Source organism: Pelodiscus sinensis, chromosome 9 (assembly GCF_052426305.1).
Source record: "Pelodiscus sinensis isolate ZL-2025 chromosome 9, ASM5242630v1, whole genome shotgun sequence".
Classification (NCBI taxonomy): Eukaryota; Metazoa; Chordata; order Testudines; family Trionychidae; genus Pelodiscus; species Pelodiscus sinensis.
The window spans coordinates 18,441,161-18,466,032 of record NC_143060.1 but is presented as its reverse complement, the minus strand read 5'-3'; the positions used below and the strand labels follow the sequence as shown (position 1 = coordinate 18,466,032).

The window sequence follows — 24,872 nt, the reverse complement described above, 5'->3', positions numbered from 1 at the left end:
TGAAGGCAGGGGCAGCAAATGAAGCCTCCTCACCACCTTCTACCCCCTCACTCCCCACCCTTGCTGTGCTGAAGCAGAGCCCCATGGAACAGCGTACAGGAATGGAGTCTGCAGAGCTGCTGGCTGGGAGCTGCTTAGGTAAGTGCCTCCCAGACAGAGGCTGCCTCTGGTATCCCACCCCCTCAACTACCTGCCCCAGACCACCACCCAAACCCTCTGTATCTCCTCTTCCAGGTCACAACTCCCTCCCAGGCCCTGCACCCTCCCCTACAGCTCTTCCTGTAGGCCAGAATCTTATCCTGGACCCTGCACCCCAAGCCCCTGCCCCAGATTATAACCTCTTCCTTCACCCAAACCCCCTTTCAGACTCCATACTACCCCCCTGCATCCCAGTCCTCTAGCTCAAGCTCCCTTCTACACCGTATCTCCTGTCTCTGATGCAGTGTCCTCTCCACAAAAGTGCAGCCTTTGACCACTTACCAAAATCTTGGAGTGGCCCCACATTAAAAATTATTGTCCATCACTGCTCTGGGCTCTCCTTGGGAGCCATCCTCCTGGCCACTGACCCTGACTTCCAATCTTAGCTGGGCTCCCAGCTGTCACCCTCTCTGCCACCGGCCTCCCAACTGGCTTCTCCTCCCAGTTGCCAGAGATTTCTCATCCAGCAACATTTTGTGGACTTGCTGGACCAGAAAGGTTCAACTGTATTGCAAATTGATATTTCAGGAATAGTAGAAATTGCTATGGGCTAAGGATGTTAAATTGTGTATAATCAGCTAATCAAGTAGTTGATGGAATTTCCATCGACTACTTGATGAGTCGATAAGGGGGGAAACTGTAAGGGCCACAGTGGGGCCAGGAGCTAACCCCGCTTTGGCTCTTACTACATTTAAAAGGCAGAAGCGCAGCGTCTAGGACCGGGTGTGAGCTGGGACAGCTGAGTCCCAGCTCACGCTGGATCCCCTGCTGCTCCTCTGCCTCCCCCGCCAGCCTGAGGAGACAGCGCTAGTGGAAACGGACTTAAGCCGGCTCCCCCTAGCACTTGGCTCCTGCTCTCCCTCCTTGCCTCCATTGATAGAGGCACCAAGGTGGGAGAGGAGGGGGGAGAAGCAACTAGTCACTTATTTCCCTACTTTGGGCAAGTCACTGTCTGAGCTGGTACTACCAGAAGATATTTTTAATTCACAGTATTCAGTAAGATATTGTAAATTGCTTGATTATAAATTGAAGATGTTGCTCTATGGCTATTGTGTGTAATTGTGGAAGAGCGCTGGCTTTAGCATTGGATATACTATACTCTTTGCTCTATTTAAAGTTGCTTCAGTCTCTGTTGTTGCTGCACTTGCAGGACATACATGTAAGAAACAGTCTGTCAGGGCAATGCCTTTATGGGCCAAAGTTATGAAAAAATGTATTTGTATTTTGGCAGGCTGAAATTGAACAAGCCCTCCTCTAGGTGTGGTAAGATTGTGTGGTAGGGTGTTTTAGATTGTGCAAAGTTTTGCAGGGCAGGGTTATATTCAGATTGATATTAACATTATTGGACAGTTCTTGTTTTAAACTAAATAACTCAGTCTCACTCTGATACCTACTGTGGAGAAGGAAGGCATCAAGAGTAGGGATGTTAAAATGTGTTTATTTTGCTAAACGTGTAATCACTGGAAATTTCCAGCTGTTACACATTTACATGCCTGGGGGTAGGTCGGGAGGTGCCTCTGCAGGAGCCAGTACGCCAGCACTGTGCCTGCTCTCCCTGATACAGAACTCATCAGTTCACCTTCATAGTTACATGTATCAGAGGCGGGGGGGGGGGAGACCCTGCATGTATCCATGAAGGTGAACTGATGACTTTACACTATCCTATCCCTGATCAAAAGGTACGTAGAGACAAATTTCTCTCTTTTGGAAGAAGAATCATTATAGACTTATTCAAATAATAAATAGCTATTAGTATAAGTACATTTTCCAAGGCACCTTTAAATGTGTTCCTCAGTAACACTACAGACCTACATCAGTCCAAGGCTGAAACATGCTTATTAATATATTTTTAGCCTCTGTCTTGCACAACTGAGCTATGTTTGAATCGTACGAGGGGCCTAGCAGAATATTTGAGTAATTTTATTAAAGTTTTATCACCTTTTCTTTTGTGACACATAGGACAATTTACAGTTTTAATTCCTTACACAAAGATAACTTTAAATATGTTCTGAAAATGAGAACATTTCCATACTATCTATCTTTCGAGAATGTTCCATACATGGTTTTTTCCATAAGGTTTCCATGTCACCCACTGTCATGACAACAAATTTAAGTTACTTATCCTATTACATACCAATACTCTTAAAAGAAGACTGGAAAATATGCCCTATGACATCTTTCACTAAGTCAGAAAGATAGTTTTCAGTCTAGATTTACCCAGAAAAAGAGCTAAATTGTTCTTCAAATAATGCAGGCTATTCCATATGTTAGAACAAAAAATGCTAAATTCTAGACCTTGTCTTTCCTAATTGATGAATCTCTCCTCCCCTCATTAGTTGTCAGTGATAGCACCATTTGAAATTTTAATCTGTAGTCGTATGTAAAATATATTCTGTGCTTTTTCCTCAGCTTTGTAAAATGCCAGGCCATAGAGGATTGAGAGATGAAAAAAAGTATAGATTCTTTGGTTTAATCCTCCCACCCCATTTGCCTGTAAATCCTTCAGTCTATGAATAGATACCCTATTTCTGTTCACAACCATTGGATTGAGTTCTGATGATAGCAGCAGAGTTATTTTTATATAGAGAGCAAACATTTATTTAAATTTTAAGGGTTAATATGCCATAATGGAATGTGTACATTTCATTGAACCCAGTGCTGTCCTCAGAGGGGTAAATATTTCTTATTAACTCATTGTTGATACTGAGCTAAACATCAGTAAGAACAGAGTAGCATTTGTTATACCCATCGTGTTTGAGTGTTAAACTAATTAGAAGAGAAGATCCACAGTGTATGTTGCCTTTCCTTTAGGTGTGAATTTACAACTACACTGAAAAGAACACTATTAATATAGGTAAGCCTTAAGTTTGATGACTGTCACTCAGATCAAGTGGTGTATGCACACTGAACTCATCTGTTTAAGCAATGCCCTTTAAAACTTCTCCACATATTCAGATTAAGCTTATTAAAAGTAGACGCATGTGTGTCACCTCCTCCCTTGACTGTGACAGGCATGTTCTAAAGATTAAGGTAGTACATGCATATTCTATTACATCAGTTGCATGGGGTTTTTTTTTTTGGGGGGGGGGGGCTTAATTTACCACAGTCATGGATCAACTATTAAAAGCAGTGTCTATATCAAGGCAGTTAAAATGAAAAGCACTGAAGCAGCAGCAGGATCTTACCTTCAGTGATTTACTTCTTCTGGTACCTATTCAAAATCATCTTTGTCTGAATTTCCAGGCAAAAACACTAGTCCCAACTGGGCCCAATTATTTTTCTTTTGCCTAAGATTTATCAGTAAACTCCTTTGACATACTGACAATCAGTTTAACACATGAATTACTGTAGGTCTTAATGAAAAGATGGATCAGAAATGCTAGTCACATAAGAAGGGCTTAAATTTTGTCCAATACACTTATCTTGTAAAAAACAGACCAAGCAACTTGTTAACATTTCTTTCTTCAGGACAATTCAAAGAAGTGGGGTGTGTTTGTGTCATACCCCTTACCTTCCCCCACCAGTTGAGAGTTTCCATTTCTCCGGCATTACTCTCTCTCCAAGACACATAATCTGTTCTATCATTTTCAAATTAATGTGTATCATTTTATCTTTTTCATACAGATATGCACACACACATCCCCTCCCCACCCCTCTCTCACAGTCAGATGCTTTAGTTTTCCCATCTTTCAGTGAATTCAACATAAATTAACCTGTTAGGGTAATAAGATTACACCTGAATTCATAATCCACCCAAACAGATATGCAAATTAGAGATCTTTTAAAGTACAAAATATTTTTATTACACTGCATACAAGCATACATTGCTTTCTCCCACAACTACATCTGGTATACCTACAATATCACACATATTTACACTTTGTCCACTTAACACCTATGCAAAACAGATGCAGATTAGCTCATTCAAATCTTCACGAGCAGAAATTAGTTATTACTTGCAACAAAGTATGCCTCACATCCACTATTGAGTTCAACCTTAAGATGCTGTACCATTCCTTCCAATGCACTAAGTGAGTTAAAGACGACACCGATTATTTTTGTGCTTTGACCACCACAGCTAAGATATTGTGGGAAGCAGAAGTCATCAATAAGTTATAGCTGAACTCTGTGCTCTATACGGATGCCCCAAAGGCTAGATAGGAAATATTGCTTCCAGTGTTACAAAAATACATAACTAGTAAAATTTATTAGAGGTTAATATAGATTTACTCCAGAATGTGAATACAAATAACTTTAATTTTTTAAAAGCTAATGATAAAAGAGACAACTGTGACAGAACTAGTAATTTCAAAACAGCTATAGTATTTTTGGACAACTTTTAAGAACCTATACAAATTTGTATCCTAGAAGGTGACATCACTAGTCTGCAGCACAGAAGTTATAGTATGAGTTAAAAGTTCTATGACATGATTTCTTAATTCAAATTGTGCTATTTACACAGAATTGTAAGATCTATAATAATCTCATCCAGTAGCTTTAAAAGACAAAAAACAACTGTTACACCAAGGTATTCTTGATGCAAATCATATCTATCAACAGGTGTATGCAAATCTGTAATATTTACAAAATACAATATCACTCTACAATTTTCTTATAAAACAAAAGGTAAGGAGTTGATGTAGATGACGACGAAGGGGACAGTGTGTTCAGAAAGTCCTTTTCCTCTATAACTTTCACTTCAGAATCATCAAAAAGCAACCACTTTCCCTCATACTCTTTCAAGCTTTGTAAAACATACAGAGCTTTGTTTTCTAGTCCACTGAAAGCTTCACCATTTTCAGTACTTTTATCAAACTCCAAGATCCCATTAGTACTAGTAGACTCAAAATTTCTATTTTCAGTTAGTGTATTAACACTAACCTTATCAGAGTTAGTTGCTTTGTTGTTGTATAGGTCGCAGTCAGACTTACTTTTTTGTCCTCCGAGAAGTCCAACAGCTTCTATATTCTTTTTGCTCAAAGTTTTACTTGATTGTGCATTTCCATTGACTCTAAAAGAGACTTCACCATCATCATAATCTTCTGCAACAACCCTTGCTTCTGCCTCGTTCAATGGTTCTGGCTTAATCACTTCATACATCTGATGAGTGATGAAATTGCACTTGTCTAATTCTAAACTGTTCAGATCTGTAATTTTGACAGAGGCTGTATAGTGTCCACTGCTAATTGTAATGCCACTGTGCATTACAACTGCAAATAATCCATAGGTATCATTAGTAGGCTTTGTGCTCCATTCTTCTAATGACAATTTAAGAGGTGTCAATAAGGGAGTATTTATCTTTGACAGTCCACCATAACAATCAAACCTTTGAAAGAAAAATGGCAAAGTTAAATCATTTCACATTCTTCCTTATGTAATCTACAAATAATTGTTAAAAAGGGGTTTATAGCTTTTTTGTGCTACTCCAAAATATATACATATTTTTTTTAAAAAAGTCTGGATTTAAAAAACAAAAACAACCACCTCTTTTCTACTTGTTTTATAAAACTTAGAAATAATGGTAATGTCAATTCTGGTCTTCCCCAGTATTGCTAGAAAAATTATTGGGGGATGCAAAGAATGATACACACAACTTAACTGGAAAGGTGAAGGTGAATTTAATGAAGATTTCGTCTCTCCAAAATGTTACTCAAATTAACAACAAAAAAATCCAAAGTTTAAAATGGTGATTAAAAATACCTTCTCTCAATTTCTCATCTTTTTCTCGTGTTGTCTTATTTTTTCCTTCCAGTCACATGAGAAAGGAGCTGAATTTCCTCATATTTCATCTACTCATACATCAAAGCAGCAAAATACAGTCCAATTCCCCTTTTGGTTGCTTTAAGCAATACTTTCTGAAGGTTTTCCTTTTCTCCTACGTTATTTTTTGACAATTATCAGCATACAAATGGCATTTGCATCACTGTGAAGAGACTTGTGGTCATGTTTGAGCAATCTGTTTCACAATGATCCTGAAATTATAGATTCCTTTGTATCATCTGGATCCCTTTGTTTTAACTCTTTTTATGTTCTTCACCTTCCTCCAGAGAATTCTTAGAATATCTCTGAAGACATTTTTAGATATATGGCTATTCCAAGTTAAAATGCTGAAAACAAAAACTGGAATCTTTGAATAAACTTTCTAGACAGTTTCAGCTGCATTCCTGATTCCAGTAAGTTTGATCTCCCTGTTGTTATTGCTTTGCCTTATGGCAGACAAAGATACTTCTGCAGAAAACATTCAAGATAATTCAACGGGAAAATGGGAGAAAACTTTAAAATAGACTGGATTCAGTTCAAAACTGCATCACTGGTCTGGAAGTGTCAATATTTCTGAGTGCGGATCTGAAGGTCAGACAGAAGAAAAAGATGAGATTTGAAAAATCACTGTGTAACCTGGAAATTGATAAAGAAAGCCTCAAGCATTCTATAAGCTCATAACCCCCTAAAAAAAATTTATTTTTGAATTGCTTGCAGAAGAATCAGAAATGTATGGACTCTTCCATCTCTCATTAAATCTGACTCAACAAGAGTACAGCCGGTGCCCGAGTTGCGAACAGTCGACTTACGACTATTTGCAGTTACAACCAAAGCTGTTGTAAATGGTGGACCCCGAATTATGAGCGCGATCCGCGCTTGCGAACAGCGAGGTTGCGTGTAACTCAATGGGGTCCGACTTATGAACAAACTGAGTTACGACCAATTGCTTGGTCTGTAACCGGTTCATAAGTCAGAGACAGGCTGTATTAATTACAAAAAGAGACACCTAGAATTAATTTGCATAGGTTTCTTCCCTCTTTCCACGGTAAGAGTATATACAAGACTGCAAGATAGACATTGTATAATTCAGTTCACTGAAAAAGAAGCAGTAACTGATGTGCAGCAGAAGACTTGAGAATTCTATGCTAATTGCATCAATTAGTTTTTTTAATTTTGTGCTCAGATTTTTATTTCTACAGCTCCAGAAAGCTAAAGATTCCTATAGCACTGTTGGGCACTTGGGAGAAATTCGATATTTAGAAGCTTAAAAGATTACTAGACAAAACATATAACCACATTTTCAAGAGTTTTCACAGACGGACACCTATTTGCTATAAATGTAAGTACACGGAATTGCTATTAGAACAGTTTATAGTGTATCCTACCACCACTCAGATGTCAATTCATGCATCAGGCTTCTCCTAGGAGCTTCCACCTTAAAATTCCCAGAGCACTTTATAAACATTAATTTTCAAAATACACCTGGCAGGAAAGTATAATCCCCATTTTATAGATTAATTATAGCCCTGAGAAATTAAGTGTCTTGTTCAAGGTGGTCACACAAGAAGTTAACAGTAGCTTTTGGAACAGAATATATCTTCTGATTCAGAGGTTGAAGCATGAGGCCTAGGAAACATCCTAAATTATTAAGTGAAGTAGTAAAGTTAGATAATTTCATTTAATAGCTTGAATTCTAATTCTGTGCAATGTTGAGAGGTAGGAAGATGGCACTGAAGCAAAGTGCTGAGATCAAATCTTCATATGTTGTTTTAACATGAAAAATCGTAAGTGAATTCAAATAGTAATATTTTCTAATACTGGTTAGATATTGGTTTGGTCAAACAAATAACCTTCTTCATACATTTTACACTACAATGAAAATTTATTCAGATGTGGCCTTCTGTCATCATAAGGTTATCTCTATTTGAATAGTGCTGTTGTTACTTGCTCCCAAAACAATGCATTAAAGGCTGTAGCCAATTCCTGGATGCGTAATGCTATTGTACTACTCCATTTTTATTTGCTAGAATATTTTCCATTCACATTCACACATTTAAAAGAAAAAAGTAGATATTGAAATTAGGCACAGTAACTCTTTCAGCAAAAATAAAACAACATAACTAAAGGATCATACTGACATAAATGGCACTTTAAAATGCTCCACTAAATTAATTTAGTTACTTTTATAAGTTAAAAGGCAGAGTCAAAATTACTATGTTCCAAATTTGGTATCACTTTTAAAAATATGTTTTGAACTCTGAAGGCTAATCTCCAGTATTTTCTTTCTAAATTGTCTACTACTCATGCAGTGACAATGTTTTATCATCAAAATTTTATACTCTCTCTCCTGAAGTAGTTAACTTACCCCCCATGCATGTACAGACATCGTTGATATTAGCAAATAAACAAGTTATTCTTTAAAAAATAATAATAATAATTTCAAGCTTCATTAGGAACACAAAAAAACAATTTTGGCATGAGATGTTAAGAATATTTTCCCCAGCTTTCACAAGTGCATTACAAAACATGGCAAAATCTAGCAAAGAAAACTCTGGTGGCTTACTAACATATGAAGAGCCTGTGCTAAATAGCTAAATAATAAACTTCAAATTGTTTTCTTCTATTTTCAAGGGATTCTTCAAAGTTAAATTCAGTCTACAAACAAGTTTTCAGTTAAACATTTGCCTATGTTTTGGCAATGCTTCTCTTCCAACTGCACTGTTTCTTAATATAGTTTATTTGCAATACTCACTCTAAACCATTAGCAGCAAAACACTTCAAGTGAATTGTTATAACTTCAGGCATTTTATCAAATAAAAGACTGCGTTCTGCTTCAGTATAATGACGGCAGTTTTCACAGAAATATTTATCCTCTCCCACAATCCTCTCTACAGATGCAAACTGTGAAATTGCCCATTTTAGGGTCTTCATTTCAGTTTTTGGCTCTGGAGAAACTACAAAGAGAAAGCATCATTACATTTACAGATAAAGTTATTTTCATTTCAGATATATTCCATAATTTTAAAAACAGGTATAAACATTAAGACAATTGCGAAAACTAATATTAAAAAGTTAAGGACATGAAATATGTACCAAATAGACTGAAAACCAATATAAGCAAACCATTTCTGCTCACTGAATTTCAGAAATTGTGAAAGTGAGAGACCACCCAGGATGTAGATTAATTCAGGGCAGATCTATACTAAGCCAGAAATTGGCTTAAGAAACATAACTCCAGCTAAATAATGTAGAGCAAAATATGGTCCATTTAAAAAAAGACAAGTAGGTAGGTTTCCAAAAATAACCAGCAAGTTGTTCTTCCCCCTCATGTCTGGTTTGCACTGACAGCTTTAAACCAGCTCTCTCTCCCCCCCCCCCCCCCAGTTTTGCAAACTTCAGTGGCAACTTCTGCAGTGGTTTGTTTAAAAAAGAAATGCTTACTTAGCTTTAGGTTTAGTTCACTTTAGTTCAAGGTGAATATTTTCATCTTTCCCCACCCAACATAATAGTGAAGAATAGTAAAATCTCCCCCACATTACATCATGAGAAGTTAAAACAACCTTTTTTCTTTATTACCTTAAATTTAAAAACTTTTAAAACCAGTGTTTATAACTTTGAAATAACCTTAGTGTGTTAATACATGTATATCAGTTTTGGAAAATTCACATACAACAAATATAAATCAATACTTGTGAAGTAGCCTTAGAGATATTATACAAGAAACACTAATATGATTTAACATAAAATATACAAATATAAAATGCACAGTATGATGGTGACATTCTATAGCAGGAGTTTGCAAAAGGGCCTCCATGAGCCTTATCCGGCCCATGGACGCTCCGCCGCTCCCCCACCCTCCAGGCCAATCAGAACCTGGGGACAGGAAAGCGTGCAAAGTCTCCTGACGCCAAGGGCACAGGCACTGTTCAGAACAGCTGATCGGTCTCTTGGGGTCAGGTGGGGGCAAAGACTTCATATGCTCCCCTCACCCCCAGTCTGTGGGTAGGAAAGCATCCTGACTCCACCCAAGGCTCTGCCCCTTCCAGCGCAGCTCAGGACCACTTCGAAAATTTCTGAAGTGGCCCCCCCCCCGTCAAAGTATTGCCCACCCCTGCCCTACAGGAACAATAACAACTTAATTATTTAAACGGAAACTTAAAAAAAGGCTTTTGAGCACATTTAAAAAAAAATCAGGATAAATACTGCTGATAAAGGGTTAATTATGAGGTTGTCTCCTTTCCTGTTGCTGCTTTATAAGGATTTTTTCAAAAAGGAATAAAGGGGAGTTCCAAGTTCATCACTGAGCTGATCAAATGTGATACAGGAACCAAAACTGACTACACACACTAAGTTCAGTTGGATGCACAAAACAAGTTGAAAAAAAAAATCTTTTGTGCCTAATGTAGTTCTTAAAAACACCTCAAAATAAAAAGATGGAAGTGCTCTTTTAAGCTGTTAAGAGTCCATTCAAATGGCAAGTACTTGTGTGAGGAGTGAGTTTAAGATAACTTGAATGCTTTTTGGATCCACATTATCAAGTCTCATTTCCGATTCTAAATAAGGATGTTAAGTAACGGTTAATTGACTAATCAAGCAGTCGATGGAATTTCCATTGACTACTTGACTAGTCGATAGGCACTTCCGCATTCCTCCTCTGAAACATACAAGAACCCCAGTAGGAGGAATTCAAAAGGAGGAATACGCAGGGCTCGACAAATAGTGCAATCTACTCACCCGTGGCAAGTAGATTACACCCCGGAAGAGCCATCGCGGAGCGATCTGCGTATGCGCAGAGCTCAGAACCGCCACTCGGCGAGCCCTGGGAATGCAGGAACTCCCCACTCTGGCCCCAGCTGCATGCGAAGTCCTGCTGACTCCGTGCTGCCTGCAGTGTACATTTCAAAGCTGACACAAGAGTTCCCAGCAGGGGCTCTTGTGCATTTCAAAGCAGCAGCACAGCATGGAGCACAAGGTCAGCATGGGACTCAAGAGTCCCCTACTGATCTTGGGCTCCATGCTGCGCTGCCAATTTGAAAAGCCATATGGAGCTGGGGTCAGCTGGGGCCTCCCTAGCTGAATGCAGGTTCCACGGATGATGCCACGCTGGAGCCTGGGATCAGCTGTGTGGCAAAGCAGCAGCGCCGCAAAGCTGATCCCGAGCTCAGTTGTACAGCACTGCCACTTTGAAGTACCCCCTCTTCCGCTGCCTCTATCAGAGGCAGCGGGCGGGGGGAGAATCAACTGGTCAACTGACTATCCAATAAGCATTTGTGGCCTAATCCTTAACATTCCTAATTCTAAAGAGAACTGTAACAAGATAATTTACATGGTCTGGATCACAAGTAATTTCTAGTAATATTCCTTTATAAACACTAATGGCACATCTCTCTCCAACCCCAAAACTATACAAATATGAATGAAATACTACTTACTTTCAGAACTCTCTTCTACTTTAGAAAGTTCATCTTCTTGCACTGGCACACTGATATCCTGGAAGTCTTCTCTTCTCTCAGTGAAGCATTCACACTCCAAACATCGTGTCCTTAATACTAACTGACCCTGGAACAGTTTCTCCACTAATTCAAAATCAGCTAACCCTGAATCTAGAGAAAATTACATAAGAAATGTATATGTAGTTATTATATAGAAGAATTCTTGAACAGACATATCAAGGACAGCTATTGGTACTATTCTTCCTCAACTGGAATTGTGCACAACAGACATGGTCTCAGTTTCAGATATTCAAAATCCCTTCATTTATATTATAAATATTTAACAGACCATAAAAACCAGCACATGATAATTATTGAATCATGGGGAAAAAAATCTTGATCTTGGAACATTCAAATTATATTTTAAGACTAAATTCTGAAAATGTCTCATTTTAGGTAATTTGTATCATTAATGGATTTTGTGTATGATAAATAATTCACTTGCGAGGAATATTTGTTGACTTTTCAGGTTCATAGCCAACATTCTATTAAATTAGCAAAAGAGAAGATAGTATAAATTTTGCAGTCCTCTAACCCTTTTTACATTACACTACAGCGGTCAACTTTTGGCATATGCCCATCAGTGTAATCTGCTGGTGGGTCACAAGACATTTTGTTTACGTTGACAGTCCACTGGTATACTTCCTCCCCGGCTGGGAACAGCAAACCACAGCCCCTGGGAAGAGCTGCAGGGGAAAGGGGCGGAGGGGGGAGAGCATGCCTGTGGAGAGTCAATGTAAACAAAATGTATACATCAGACACGTGTGTGTCAGGTATTTCTATATCTAGGATTACACTGCGTATAGAAATTTTCCATTTCAGGAAAAACAGACTTCAAACCCTGAAGTTAGTCTTGTATTCATATGGCCCTTCACTATGGTATTTGAGCACTTAAATGTATTAATTTCCTATTCCTACTGTATTTACATTAAGCCTGCAGGGGTTTTTTTTGTTACTAACCTCCTTGTAGTGATTCTTCAATACCTTTTTCACCAACACTTTCCACAGAGGATGCAGGTTCACAATAATCTTTTATATTACCATTTTCACACTTTACAGATGCTGCTTCGATCTCATAATCATCAGTTTCTTTCATTTGCTCTTTGGTTCCCAAATTTGTTGTTAACTTTCCCACACTACAGAATTTAGATAGGATGCTGGGTTGTTTGCCTGAAGATTTAAACCAGTTTAGTCTAAGTCGTGATTTCTTCTGCGTAGGCTTTGCACTATCATTTTCAACAGAATACTTAGCAATCGCATCTGTATGATTCTCTAGTTTCTCTGCCGTTGCTTTCCTCTTTGACCTGGTCTGTCTCTGATTTTCCTCTGCTGCATTTTGCTCCTTAGATACTTTAGATTTTTTCTTTGCATTCCCACTCTCAGCATCACTTTTCCTTTTCCCATTTCCTTTGGATGGTTTGTCTTCAGATTCCTCTGCAGTGCGATTGCTTGTTGCATGGTCATCTTCTTCAGGACTGTTAATGCCATTGTTTTCCGTATTTTGATTAGACTTCTCCTTCAAGTGAGCTACAGGCTCTTCCACAGGCATATTTTTCAATTCTTCCTTCTTCAATACCTGACATGTTTCCTGGATGTTACCTAGGATACACTGCAATACTTCCTGGGCATCATGTTGCAGATATCCTTCATACATAGGGTTAAGTTCTCTATAAAGAAAAAAGGGAAGTATTAAATTTTTTTGAAATTATTCATATAGAGCCTCTCTCATGTGGACAATTAGTGTGTACAAAAAATCTGCATCAGATTGTATATTTTTAAAATATGTCTGCCAATGATAAAACCCACAGATGGGGTGAATGCACAAGAAGAGTCAGAGGATGGATTTGAGAACTTTCATGTTATCAACTGAAAAACTATATAAATACCCACATGCACTAAATGTTTTTGGCTATTTTAGAGATGAGAAAGTTGAGGTCAAAGAAAAGTTAACTGATTTGACATACATCAGGTTGGAGGCAGTCTGACATTAAAACTCACATGTTCTAAATCCTTGGGTAACTTCTGTCCCTGCATGCGGCCCATTGTGATTCCACATGCAACCCCCTACATCTCTTGTACACTAGGGGTCCCACACCTATTTACCCCTCCCCCTCAGCACTTCCAGAGTGCTGTGATAAATCTGACTTGCACCCTGTCCCTGCTCCACTGCTTCCCTCACAGAGCTTGAATGCTGCAGATCAGCTGATTAGCAGCATTCAAGCTCTACAAGGCAGGGGGAAGACTGGGGACAGGGCATGAATCAGCCAATTCATGGCATCCTTGAAGTGTTGAGAGAGAGAGGAGTAGGGATGGGATGTGCTTGGAAGAGGAGGCAGGGATTTGACATTGTAAAGTAGGTGTAACTATTTTTTGTTGACAGTTCCATTAAAGCATTTTGGTTATGAAATAGTTAGCATGCCATGTATTAATATATGTTAATAAGTGGGGTCATGTTTAGTGCACAACTGATTTCATTCCTGCAGCCCACTGAGATGGAGGGCCACTCATGCAGCCCATTCATTAGCGTTGGTTGCCCATCGCTGAGCTAGAGACTACCTTTCTAGGATAGGATGATCCCACACTATCAAGGTGTATTTAAATAAATATCACCAGTTTACCTCAATTATTTAAGGCCTACAACTGACAAAAAGAAGAGAACAGTTTTAAGAATCACATCGGCATTGGATTAAAAATAAAAAGTTAAATGTACAACACCGTAGACTAAGTGTAATATATTTGGATTATTTTAATAAAAAAAAAAAAAAAAAAAAAGCTTTCCAGGTCTGAAGAGAAGGTACATGTACTACAAGTAGCAATGGAAAGGAAACTAGTGGCAAATGGCCATTCTGCAGGCTGAATTCTGCAATAAGCTGAGCACTCAAGCCCTTGTACAGCAAAGCACCTAAGTCCATGCTTAAATTAAAGCAACTATGTAGACCCAGTGACATAAAGTGTATTTAAATCCAGCAAAGCGTTTGGGCCAAAGTAGGGATGTGAACATTTAATCTTACAGGTCAGACTTACCAGTGAAGATTAATTGGAACAGCCTCTATCCCTGGCAGGCCCAGGCATCCCACAGGCAAGGGCTGTTCCGGCAGTTAAACAATATATGTTTAACCAGTTAACCAATTAAACAAGATTTTACATCTCTAGGCCAAATACTCAGAAACTTACAGGATCAAGGCCTATAATCTTAATTTTAATCTTTGAGATAACTGAAACAGAAGATGGACAAGTTTTATCTTGCACCAACTTTCCACACTAAAATTTACTAGGATTTCATCAGTTTCAATACGTTGCTACTAGATTTTTTTCTGAGCAGCAGAACTAATGCAATCTCCTGAATGGAATGTGAAAAACAAAGCACACGTTTCCTATACTGGCATATCAAATTAAAGATTGTAATACACTAACTATAAATCAGCTCAAATTTTAGTGAAAATTCTGACATATCATTTAAGATTATTTATACCTAAGTGTGTTTAGTAGCCTTCTTGGCTGAGTAGCAAGTTCATCTGTATATTTTTCTGGATTTAATAGAAAGCTGGCCTGAAGTTGTTCCACTGAAAGAATCAAGGAGTGCAAACTGCAGATTAATTCATAACTTGCCAAAGGATCTTCTTTACAACCTCCCTGTAATTATAAAAGAAAAGAAAATAGTTGAGCCTGTGCCTCTGAATACAACTGTTCAAGGTTGGGTTTTTTTCCCTTACTCTTCTGCCTCCTTTATCCCTTTTCTGTCAGTCATTGCCAACATTTTTGCCAGTTAAAAGCATGGAGGCAGGTGATTCTTAAAACATTAAACCTATTGTTTCTTTGCCTGCAAGAAGTGAATACAAAAGACAAACAGATTCCACCAAATAGTCTGTCCCCAAAATAACTACATCTTTTCTTTTCTAAGAACTGCTTTGTTTTCCATCCACTTGAAAAATAAATTCCACATTACAGTGATTGTATTTCATCATGATTTTCTAGAAAGCAACACAACTGCTTATAAACCTTCCAGAAATAACTTTGAAGGACACTGTTAAAAAGCTGTAAATGAATAAAAAAATTATACTACTATAATAAATGGTAAATTTTCTTCAGCAGGAAATTAAAGAATCCTCTTTACTATGTCCACTACCTATCCCAAAATATGATAATTTAATTTACTTAACTTGCATAATTACAGCTAAACAAAGATTAAATGATACATATAAAATTTACCTTGTCTGACTTCTGTTCTCCTTCATCCTTAAACATTTCTCTCTTCTTTGAAATAATGTTAAATAAGTGTTTCACTCCAGTTTTAAAGCCAGGGCAAAAATATAACACCTATCAGTAGCAGTATAAAACAAGAACAAAAATTAAAAAGTGTGCAAAAGTTGTATATGAAACCAAAATAAAACCAACATTAACAGGCCATTCGCACAGGCCAAGTTCTGCTTCTGCATCTCCCAGATTGTTGCACAGAACCCGAAGTAGAGATGTAAAAGGTTGGTTAAAAAGGTAACTGCTCAAAATCTCTCTTACAGGTTACATGTGTTGTGCAGAGCCAACAGCAGTCTCACCAGGAACAGAGCTGCCAGCCCAGTTCCCAGGGAAGCAGCTTCTCTGCAGCAGGGAAGTCTCTTTCCTGGGAACAGAGCCGGCTGCCACCTCTGCTCCTTGGGGAGGCTTTGCTGCGGGCTCTGTAGCCCGCTCTCCAGGATCTGAGCCAGTATGTAACCTGCGGCTGGGCTGGGCTAGCCACGACAGCCTCTGCTTGAGATGGCCAGCCTCCTATCCAAGGTGTGTGGGGAGTAGGGATGTTAAATTTGGATTAATCAGCTAATTGAGTCGTCGATGGAATTTCCACTTACTCAATTAATCGATAAGGGGGGCACTTGCTATCCTACCGTGCCTCTCTCTTTGAAATGTACAAGAGCCACCTGAGACTTCTATATTTCAAAGGGAGAGAGGCAGCGGGAACCTGTGCCAACAGGAAGCAAAGCAATCCCTGCTGGCACGGGTTCCCCTCTGTGACTCTTCCTTTGAAATGTACAAGAGTGGCAGGCGGCCCTTGTACATTCCAAAGAGAGAGGAGCAACATTGGGACCAGAGCAAAACTATTTTAATCCCAGCTCCCACCATTTCCCCGCTATCCACATGGAGATGGTGATGGGGGTGGCTCTTGCTGCCTCTTTCTGGTAAAGGCAGCAAGGGGGGAAGCGACTAGTTGAGTTCCTACTCAACTACCTGATAGTTTATCGGGTAGTCAACAAGTTGCTTATATCCCTAGCAGGGAACTGCTCCAGCCCCTATGGTTAACCAGAACCTGTAAGCAAGCATTACCTATTTAGGATGATGCTTACCAGTTAACCTTTCACATCCCTAATACAAGGAAGCAGAAACTTCCATATCCCAGGTTGTGCAAACATAGGTAAAGTACAATTTAAAAACAATAAAATGTAATATTGATGTTAAAAAAAAAAACCTTAAGAACACAAGTAAAGAAGTTCCATTTAGGAACTTAGTGGTTCTAATCACAGTGGAATCCGAGGAAGTGGAGTCATAAGTATCATAATATCGCAAACATTAATGATCTTATCTGTCTAAATTCCCTATAATTATTTATCTTCACTTTACAAGTAAGGAATTGAGGCAGAAAAAAAATAGGTGTCAATCCAACATCCACTGTAAGTCTGTTGCAGATCAGGGATCCTTAACTCCCAAATTTAAGTCCAATAATTTAACCATGAGACCATCCTTTAAAAGATAAGCTTCTCCTTGCTGCTCTACACTCATTTTATAGTGTAGTGAGAATAAATACTATTGATATTCAGGAATGCACAGCCGTTGTGGAAAATTATATAAATAGTCAGGAAGTTCAAAAGTAAAACTTACTCATAATACTTAAAATGCCAAAAGGAATCAGATGTCCAACTCCCAGTGACTTTAAAGCTTCAAAATGTAATGGGCAACTGATTCCCTTGGGTATTTGAAAATCCCACCCAAGTGATTAAAAGATAAGTCAATTAACATGAATGACTGAAAATGGAACTGTTAATTTACTGTTCATCACTTGGAAAAAATAAACAGTACACTTTACCACACTTTGTAGTAGGGATGTGAATGGCTAACCAGTGGGCTGAAGCAGCTTGCACCATAGGCAAGGGGATGTTCTAGCTCTGTGGAGGCAGGGGCCCTCCAGCCTGGCTAGAATAGCCCCAGGAAGGGGGAAGTGAGGGAAGAGGAGGGGTTTAAAATATTTAACCAATTAACTAATAAACCGGGATTTTACATTCCTACTTTGAGTTTCAATTGCTCGAGAGCATCCCGTAGAAAATTCCAACTACTAGAATTGGCTGGAACTCTTCTTTATTAAAGGCAATTTGCTTTCCTCTGCAGAATACAAAGGGATTTACACCATCAAATTCTGTTTCCACTCATGCAGCTAATTTTGCACAATACAAAAGGAGGAAAGTGGTATGGTCAAAAAACAAATCTGGTCAACTCATGCTCAATCTTAGGAGCAAACCTTTAAGGCAATACAGTAATTTCTTTTTATAAAAATTACTCCTACAAGCGAGCAGGACTAAATATATATGTACACCACTGGCTGCCTTGAATGTACAGTATCTCCCTTTGATCCCAATTTTATCCCATATGAAAACTGTGTCAAACTAGGAGTCTAAAATGCTTGTATAAAATGATTAATACCGACAATGCAAATATTTCCAATCCCCAAAATATGAATTTACCTGAAGAATGCTGTTCAGGTAACAAGTATTGCCAAGATTGTTCAAGCCTACAAAAGGCAGCATGTTGTCTTTTTTCTCACAAGTAATGGGTGAAGAAGGCTGTGCTGCAGGAACAACCTGATCACTATTAAACAGAGAAGAGAGTATGTAATAGGCAGCAAGGCTTTAAAAAAAAAAAAAAAAAAACAACACATGCATACACAGTAATTTGTTGTTTTGAAGTGTTTGTCCTCCACATTGTTAACTTCCTTTTAAAATCCAGGCCCAAGTATTAATACATGTTTTGTAGGAATGTAGGTGTGAACAGGTCATAGAATTGTCAAGACACATAGATGAACATAATTTGTTGGGGGAAAAGTCAACAAGGTTTCTGTATAGGGAAATCACTAGAATTCTTTGAGTCACCAAGCATGTAGATAAGGGGGATCGAGCCGATATAATGTACTTAGATTTCCAGAGTGCCTTTGACAAGGTACCTCATCAAAGGCTCTTAAGCAAAGTATGCTGTCATGGTCTAAGAGAAAAGGTCCTCTCATGGATGGGTTGTAATTAGTGGTGTCCCGCAAGTGTCTGTACTGGGACCAATCATGTTCCACATATTCATAAGTGATCTGGAGAAAGGGATAAACAGTGAAGTGGCAAAACTTGCAGAGGATACAAAATTACTCAAGATAGTTAAGTCCAAAGCAGACTGAACAACTTCAAAAGGAGCTCACAAAACTAGGTGACTGGGCAACAAAATGGTAGATGAATTTTAATGTTGATAAATGCAAATTAATGCATATTGGAAAACATAATTCCAGCTATATTTACAAAATGAGGGGGACTAAATTAGATATTACCGCTCAGATCTTGAAGTCATTGTGGATAATTCTCTGAAAACATCAATATGTAGCAGCAGTCAAAAAACCAAACAATGTTAGGAATCATATAATCCCTGGTATGCCCACATTTTGAATACTGCATGCATATTAAGGAATTAAAAGGCAGGTAATAAACTAATCGTGTAGTCGATAAAAGTTTTATCAACTATATTATTAGTTGATAAGGGAAGACTTCCTCAGGCCCGGCTCGGGCTGGGTCCAGGAGCTACCACTGCTGCAGCTGTGCAGTTTAAATGTGCTAAGAGCCAGGCCTCAAGCAGCCTGGCTTCTTCTGCATTTAAACTAAGAGGCGCAGCAGGGGTAGGTACCAGACTCAACAAGAGCTGGAACTGAGCAATCCTGACTCAATCCCAGCTCCCGCCAGATCCAGGAACTACCCCCACTGCGCCTCTGCGCACCTGAATTTTATGACATGAGCTGGGATTGAGCCAGGATTGTTCAGTCCCAGCTCAGACCAGGTCAAGCAGCCCCTGTCCGCAGGGAGTCCGAGCAGGCAGCCTCCCCTGCCATGCTGCCTCTCCAAGAGGCAACAGTGGTTGGGGTGGCATGGCAGGCAGCATCGCAGAGATGGTGCTGAGGGAAACTTTTAAGCCGGCCCCACCCCCTCCTGCCTCAGCAGCTCTGGTACTTCACGTGAGTTGTGCCCACAAAAGCTCATGATCCCATCTACATTTTTTTGTTAGTCTCTAAGGTGCTGCAGGACTGTTCTAGGAATAGTACAAGACTCATGTGGATGGCCCTACCAAATTCATGACCGTGAAAAATTCATCCTAGACTATAAAATGTTACTTCCATGAAATTTGGTGATGTGAGATGATACAGCAGAAGTCTCAAACTCCTGGTCCACAGGCCATCCCCAACTGGAGCAGGAATCTGGCCCAGGAGTCCTGCTGGGTGGAAGGACGGTCCTTTCCCATCCCCCAAGCTCTGTCCCTTCCTGCCATCACCCCACCCTCTCTCTTGCTTGCACCCCGTCCTGAGGGATGCAGCATTAGGAATTACTGAGAGGGCCTGATGCAGGGCGGTAGCAACAGTCCCTTACCCATCTGCAGTCCCCTGGCTGCAGGAGTTTGAGACCCCTGCTATCCAGATTTCACAAGCAGTACCATGACCCTTCTATAAATAAATAACTTTACAAAACCTACACACCCTTCTCCACAGCCTCAGAACTCCTACTATTACAATACCATGAAATTTCCAATTTAAATAACAAATTATGAAAAATTGTATATAACTTAAAATCCTATAACTGAAATTGAGAAAAATGAACCGTGAGTTTGGTTGGGCCCTGTCCATATGCTACACATGGTCAGTTAGTTTTTTCTGAAGTCTTTCAAAGCAATATGAAAAAGAACCGTAATGATTTTCTATAATGTTTGAGTTATAGTCTTATAGTTACTGCAGAACTAATACCAGCATATACTTTTCATTCTAACCTGCTCCCTCCCATCACCAAGAGAGTATCATTACAGAAATTTCTGCACACCAACCAACTGGAAATATCCAGTCCATTATATAGAGAAGCAACCAAAAGTTAGTTTAGAAACATTAGACTAGTAACACACTGTATTGGTGTAGTAAGTAGGGATGTAACCAACTAAGTCAAGTATCCAATAAGCAAAAGCTTATTGGATAGTTGACTAGTCCCTCAATTAGTCGTTTCTCCCCTTCCCACCGCCTCTATGGCTAGGTCTAGACTATACTCTTATCAGAAAAAGCTATGCAAATTGTGCTCCGCAATTTGCGGCGCTTTTTCTGATTGCTTTTCTGGGCCAAATGACAGAAAATGGCCATCTAGAACAGGCCAGATGGCAGAAAAGCCTCCTCTTTCAGCGGAGTCCTTATTCCTCATAGAACAAAGTATGCAGGTCTCCCTGAAAGAGCGTGTTTCGCTTTTTCTTTTTTTGCGGAAGAACAAAGAGCAAATTCATTCCCTGCACGTGGTGGAGTTTTTCCGGGATCCCAGAAAAACCCACCAGTCTAGACGTACCCTATCAGAGGCACCAAAGGAGAGGAGCAGGAGCCAGTGCTGGGGGGAACCAACTTAAAAGCCGATTCCTCCCAGCACTGTCTCCGTGGAGGGCAGGGGAGGAAGCAGGGACCAGGTGCGAGCCTGGAATCAGCTCATTCCTGGCTCATACCCAGTCCCAGACACTGCACCTCTACCTTTTACATGTATTAAGAGCTTACTGGATCTTAATACCTTTAAAAGGCTGGTGCGCAGAAGGGGGGACCTGGCACAAGACAGCTGATTTCAGCTCAGGCCAGGTACCCGCTGCACTTCAACATTTAAAAGGCTGAATCAGCAGGGAGGACCCTGCATGAGCCAGGAATCAACTGTCCCAGCTTGCACTGGGTCCCCTCCCACTCCGCTGTGCTTTTTCAAATAACTGATGTTATTTGAAACCTAATTTAAGAAAATGAAGTGATTGAGTTAACGCTTATGATGGATGTTAATACACTGTACAGGCAAGATTATGTCTTTAATTTGTGAAATTTATTCTCTGTTGGAGCAGTGCAGCAAACAGAATAGTTAAGTTTTCAGTAGTCAAGTTGATAAGACATCCATTTATTAAAACGATTTTAAATCGCATGTGTCCATTTTGGGTACAACATAAAAATACTCATTAGAATGCTATGTTATAATCAAAAAATCTTAAACTGAAACTCTTACATACATTTCTGAGCCTCTGTACTCTGAACTCTTTTGTTCATTTTCTTGTGAATCTGTAAAATCCAGTGCTCTTTTAGTTTCCTTTTTTTGAAAAAGCTTCAGGGAAAGCCTGTTTTTCTTTGACGGGCTACCTCTCAAAAGCCCAGCCGTGTCAGTCGGTAATACACCTGGCATTTTTTTCTCCTCACAAATAATAATGGGGATGGGGAATAAGATCAGAAAGCTGCAATCAGCAGTTACACCTGTCAAATAGATGTTACATTTACTTTTACTATGGGATGCCGCCGTACATGCAACACAACTTCCTGACAGTACTTTCTAGCAGCTCAGACAGGAGTGGGCAAGAGCCGTTTCACCTTCACCATTAGATAGCGGGGGACAGGCAGTGACCAAAACCAGGAAGTTTCTCCTGGCTGTGTCCAGACACCTGTCCGAAAGGGGCTGCAGCCCGTGCCCGCCTCACAGCAGACACAGGCTACCCTGGTAGTTCCAGCAGAGAAGCCAAGCAATCAATGAACGGGCTGGCCGGACCCACCCCGGAGCGAGGACTGCTGAAGTTTAGTCCCGGGGAAGCCCGCCCAGCCATAGCATCTTCTGCGATCATTAACCCCGCCTGCGGGTTTGGCCCAGAGGCGGGAAGGCGCCCGCTGCCCGGCACCACTTGGCTCCCACAGGGCCCAGGGCGCACCCAGTTAGTAAGACTTCCAGACTAAGCCCTTTACGCCAGCCATTCTCTCGAGCCTCCCCCCATAGTACGTGTGTCGTCCCCCCGGGATCCGTAAGAGCCGCTAGAGCGGGAAACAATTACCGGCTCCCGAACCACATGTTGAAGCGGGAAGAGAAAGCCCCAAACTCCACCGGCCCCACAGTGCGAGGGGGGCGCCTTCCCCCAGCTTCCCGCTCCGCACCCCCGACCCGCAAGGGATGGGGTAAGTCCCCTGACTCCTGGGGGGAAAGGGTCCCGGCCAGCGCCGCGTCTCCTCACCCGCTACATCTTCGCTTGGCTCCGAGTGCCGCCGGGAGGGGGCACGCTCTCCCCGAACCACCCTCCCTGGTTGCTATGGTGACTACAGGGCGCCCCAGTTCCGTGCTCCCCACAACGGGAAAGTTGGCGGGTTTTCCCCAGCGTCAGGACCCGACACCCGCCCCCTCGCGCCAGGGCGTGTGCGGCCTCCAGGAGCAAACGCCAGCACAGAAATCCCACTAAGACCCTCAGGCCCGAAAGGGCAGCATCGGCCAATATCGCTTCTTCCCCTCACAAAAAAATCTGGTAGGCGCGTTGGGCCAGATTACGGGGCGCACTAGGAACCCCGAGGCAACTCTCTGAATCCTAGATTCAGGCATTATTACGGCCAGCCCGCGGGGTCCTGGCGGGGCGCGCGCGTGTAACGGTAGAGGCCTGGTCAGAGGGCTCGAGCCTGAGAAGGGGGATATGGGACGGGTTAAACCATCCTATGCTTCTGCCCGCACCCCTCCCTTTCCAAGGAAAGTGACTAGGTCCTGACACGCGGTGTAACCCCCCCCCCCCAACACCAATAAGGGCGCGAGCAGATCATCCAATCAGCGTCTTGCGCGAGCTGCGGCGTCCTACGATGCGGTTCAAATGGTCGGGGGGGTTAACGGCTCTCAGGAAGGCAGCGAGGATTGGCGTACAGGGGGCAGGCGGAGACCCCGTTAGTCCAGTGGGCAGTTCCCCACAGTCTGAGCACTGCCGCCAGCCAGGCCGCTCGTTGGCGGGCGACCGTTGCAAAGCAGCGGCTTGAACTAAGCGACTCTGGCGCAGCTCCACCGCACTTCCTTGCCCCCCCCCCAAAAAAAATCACGAGGCCGGCCCCCGCCTCAGCGCGCACGTTGGGTACCGTAGCGGGCTGGGCCCTGCGCTCAGGCTTTATCCCCAGAGCCAGCTGGGCGGGGAGGGGAAGCTGGGACTCCTGCGTCAGCACTCGCCTCCCAGCGCTGGGCTTTACGGAGAGCAGCACGCGCGCAGGCGGCCCCCTCCAGTCAAGGTGACTCGAGCAGGCGGGTGCCTTTGGGCGGGAAGCGCCGTGTGGTAGAGGGGGGGAAAAGGCATAACGAGTGTGCGAAGGAAAAATCCTCCTGGCGTCCGCTAGGTGGTGCCCACAACGTGGCTCAAATCAGCACGTGGAAAGCAGGCCCGATATACAGGCCTCATATTTCCCCCCGCATTTCATCCAGACCCTGGCTCGTGCATTACCGCACTTCTTCCAAAGCAACATTCAAATAGTAGTTGTTGTTTTTTCTTTTAAAGTGACGTGCAAATGTTTGTACCTCCAGGTTTGTACCTCCCCCCCTCCGTCTTCCTTATGTCAACAGCAACAGACCTGAAAATGTGGTGGAGATTTTCTTTGAAAATAGTTTTGTTTGTTTTTACTTTTAGAAATCTAGCTTTCGGGACAGACCCGGGACAATGAAGAAACTAGTGTGATTATCAGAGAGATAGCAAGGTATTGCATATGTGAGTTAAAGCAGGGCAAGACAAGGTGGGAATCTACATCACTTTGCAGCACAACAAAGTCCCATGTGGACACCATTACAAAATGTAGTATGGAGAAAGTCCTGGAATGTGGGTTAGCACAATACTCTGCAAGAATAAGTGCAATTCTATACTCCAGGACCTTTGCTGAATGTACAAGTGTCCACACAAGGCATTATTACACAGCAAAGTGTTGCATTATAGAGTTTGACTTGGTTTTAACTCCCTTGTAGACATGACCAAAGGAAATTAAACCTTATTAGTTGACAAGACAGTTATCCAGACTTCTTAAAATGTTGGGTTTGTTTTGTCTATACCTATTTAAAACACTTGGGAAACTCGATTTAATACTCCAGTCTATTCAGTTATTATCTGAGGAAGTTTCTAATGCACATCTGAGTCATCCAAGAAGTCCACTACCAAAAAGGAAGTAAGAATTGGCATCCCTTTAAGGCTCAAGAAAAAAATAAGCAGGAAAAAAAAATCAAAACTTTGTCATATCAAAGCAAAAAAAAAAAAAAGACACAATCCCATTTTTCTTTTGCATGTCACTTTTTCAGGAAAAAAGAAACAACTTAAAAATCAAGTAGAAAATAGTTATATTCAAGGTCTTATAGTTAGAAAATGTTAAAGGGCTAGTTTTGA

General features: G+C 41.0%; 2 protein-coding genes across 5 annotated transcripts in view; one reads left to right on the top strand and one right to left on the bottom strand.

The window, feature by feature from the left end:
• Positions 1-3,977: 3,977 nt before the first annotated feature.
• Positions 3,978-22,872, bottom strand: USP1 (ubiquitin specific peptidase 1). 2 transcript variants are annotated; one of them, XM_006126766.5, is made up of 9 exons: positions 22,719-22,872; positions 21,738-21,975; positions 18,176-18,299; positions 15,660-15,767; positions 14,923-15,083; positions 12,411-13,117; positions 11,391-11,561; positions 8,711-8,912; positions 3,978-5,524 (listed from the first exon to the last, which is right to left on the bottom strand). In XM_006126766.5, the coding sequence occupies exons 2-9, from the start codon at positions 21,905-21,907 to the stop codon at positions 4,795-4,797; spliced, it is 2,373 nt and encodes a 790-aa protein (XP_006126828.3). In that variant the 5' UTR covers positions 21,908-21,975; positions 22,719-22,872; the 3' UTR covers positions 3,978-4,794. The 2 variants fall into 2 exon arrangements, with proteins under 2 accessions (XP_006126828.3, XP_006126829.3); XM_006126767.5 differs by lacking the exon at positions 21,738-21,975 and having other exon boundaries at positions 22,719-22,865.
• A 724-nt stretch (positions 22,873-23,596) lies between these two features.
• KANK4 (KN motif and ankyrin repeat domains 4) overlaps positions 23,597-24,872 on the top strand; it is a 111,481-nt gene continuing 110,205 nt past the window's right edge. The window contains exons 1-2 of one of the 3 annotated variants that reach the window (XM_075936143.2): positions 23,602-23,739; positions 24,132-24,198. The gene's annotated coding sequence lies outside the window, so the exon portion shown is untranslated. Of the gene's footprint in view, positions 24,199-24,872 lie in introns of all 3 variants that reach the window. The other 2 variants (XM_075936144.2, XM_089780452.1) reach the window with 2 other exon arrangements.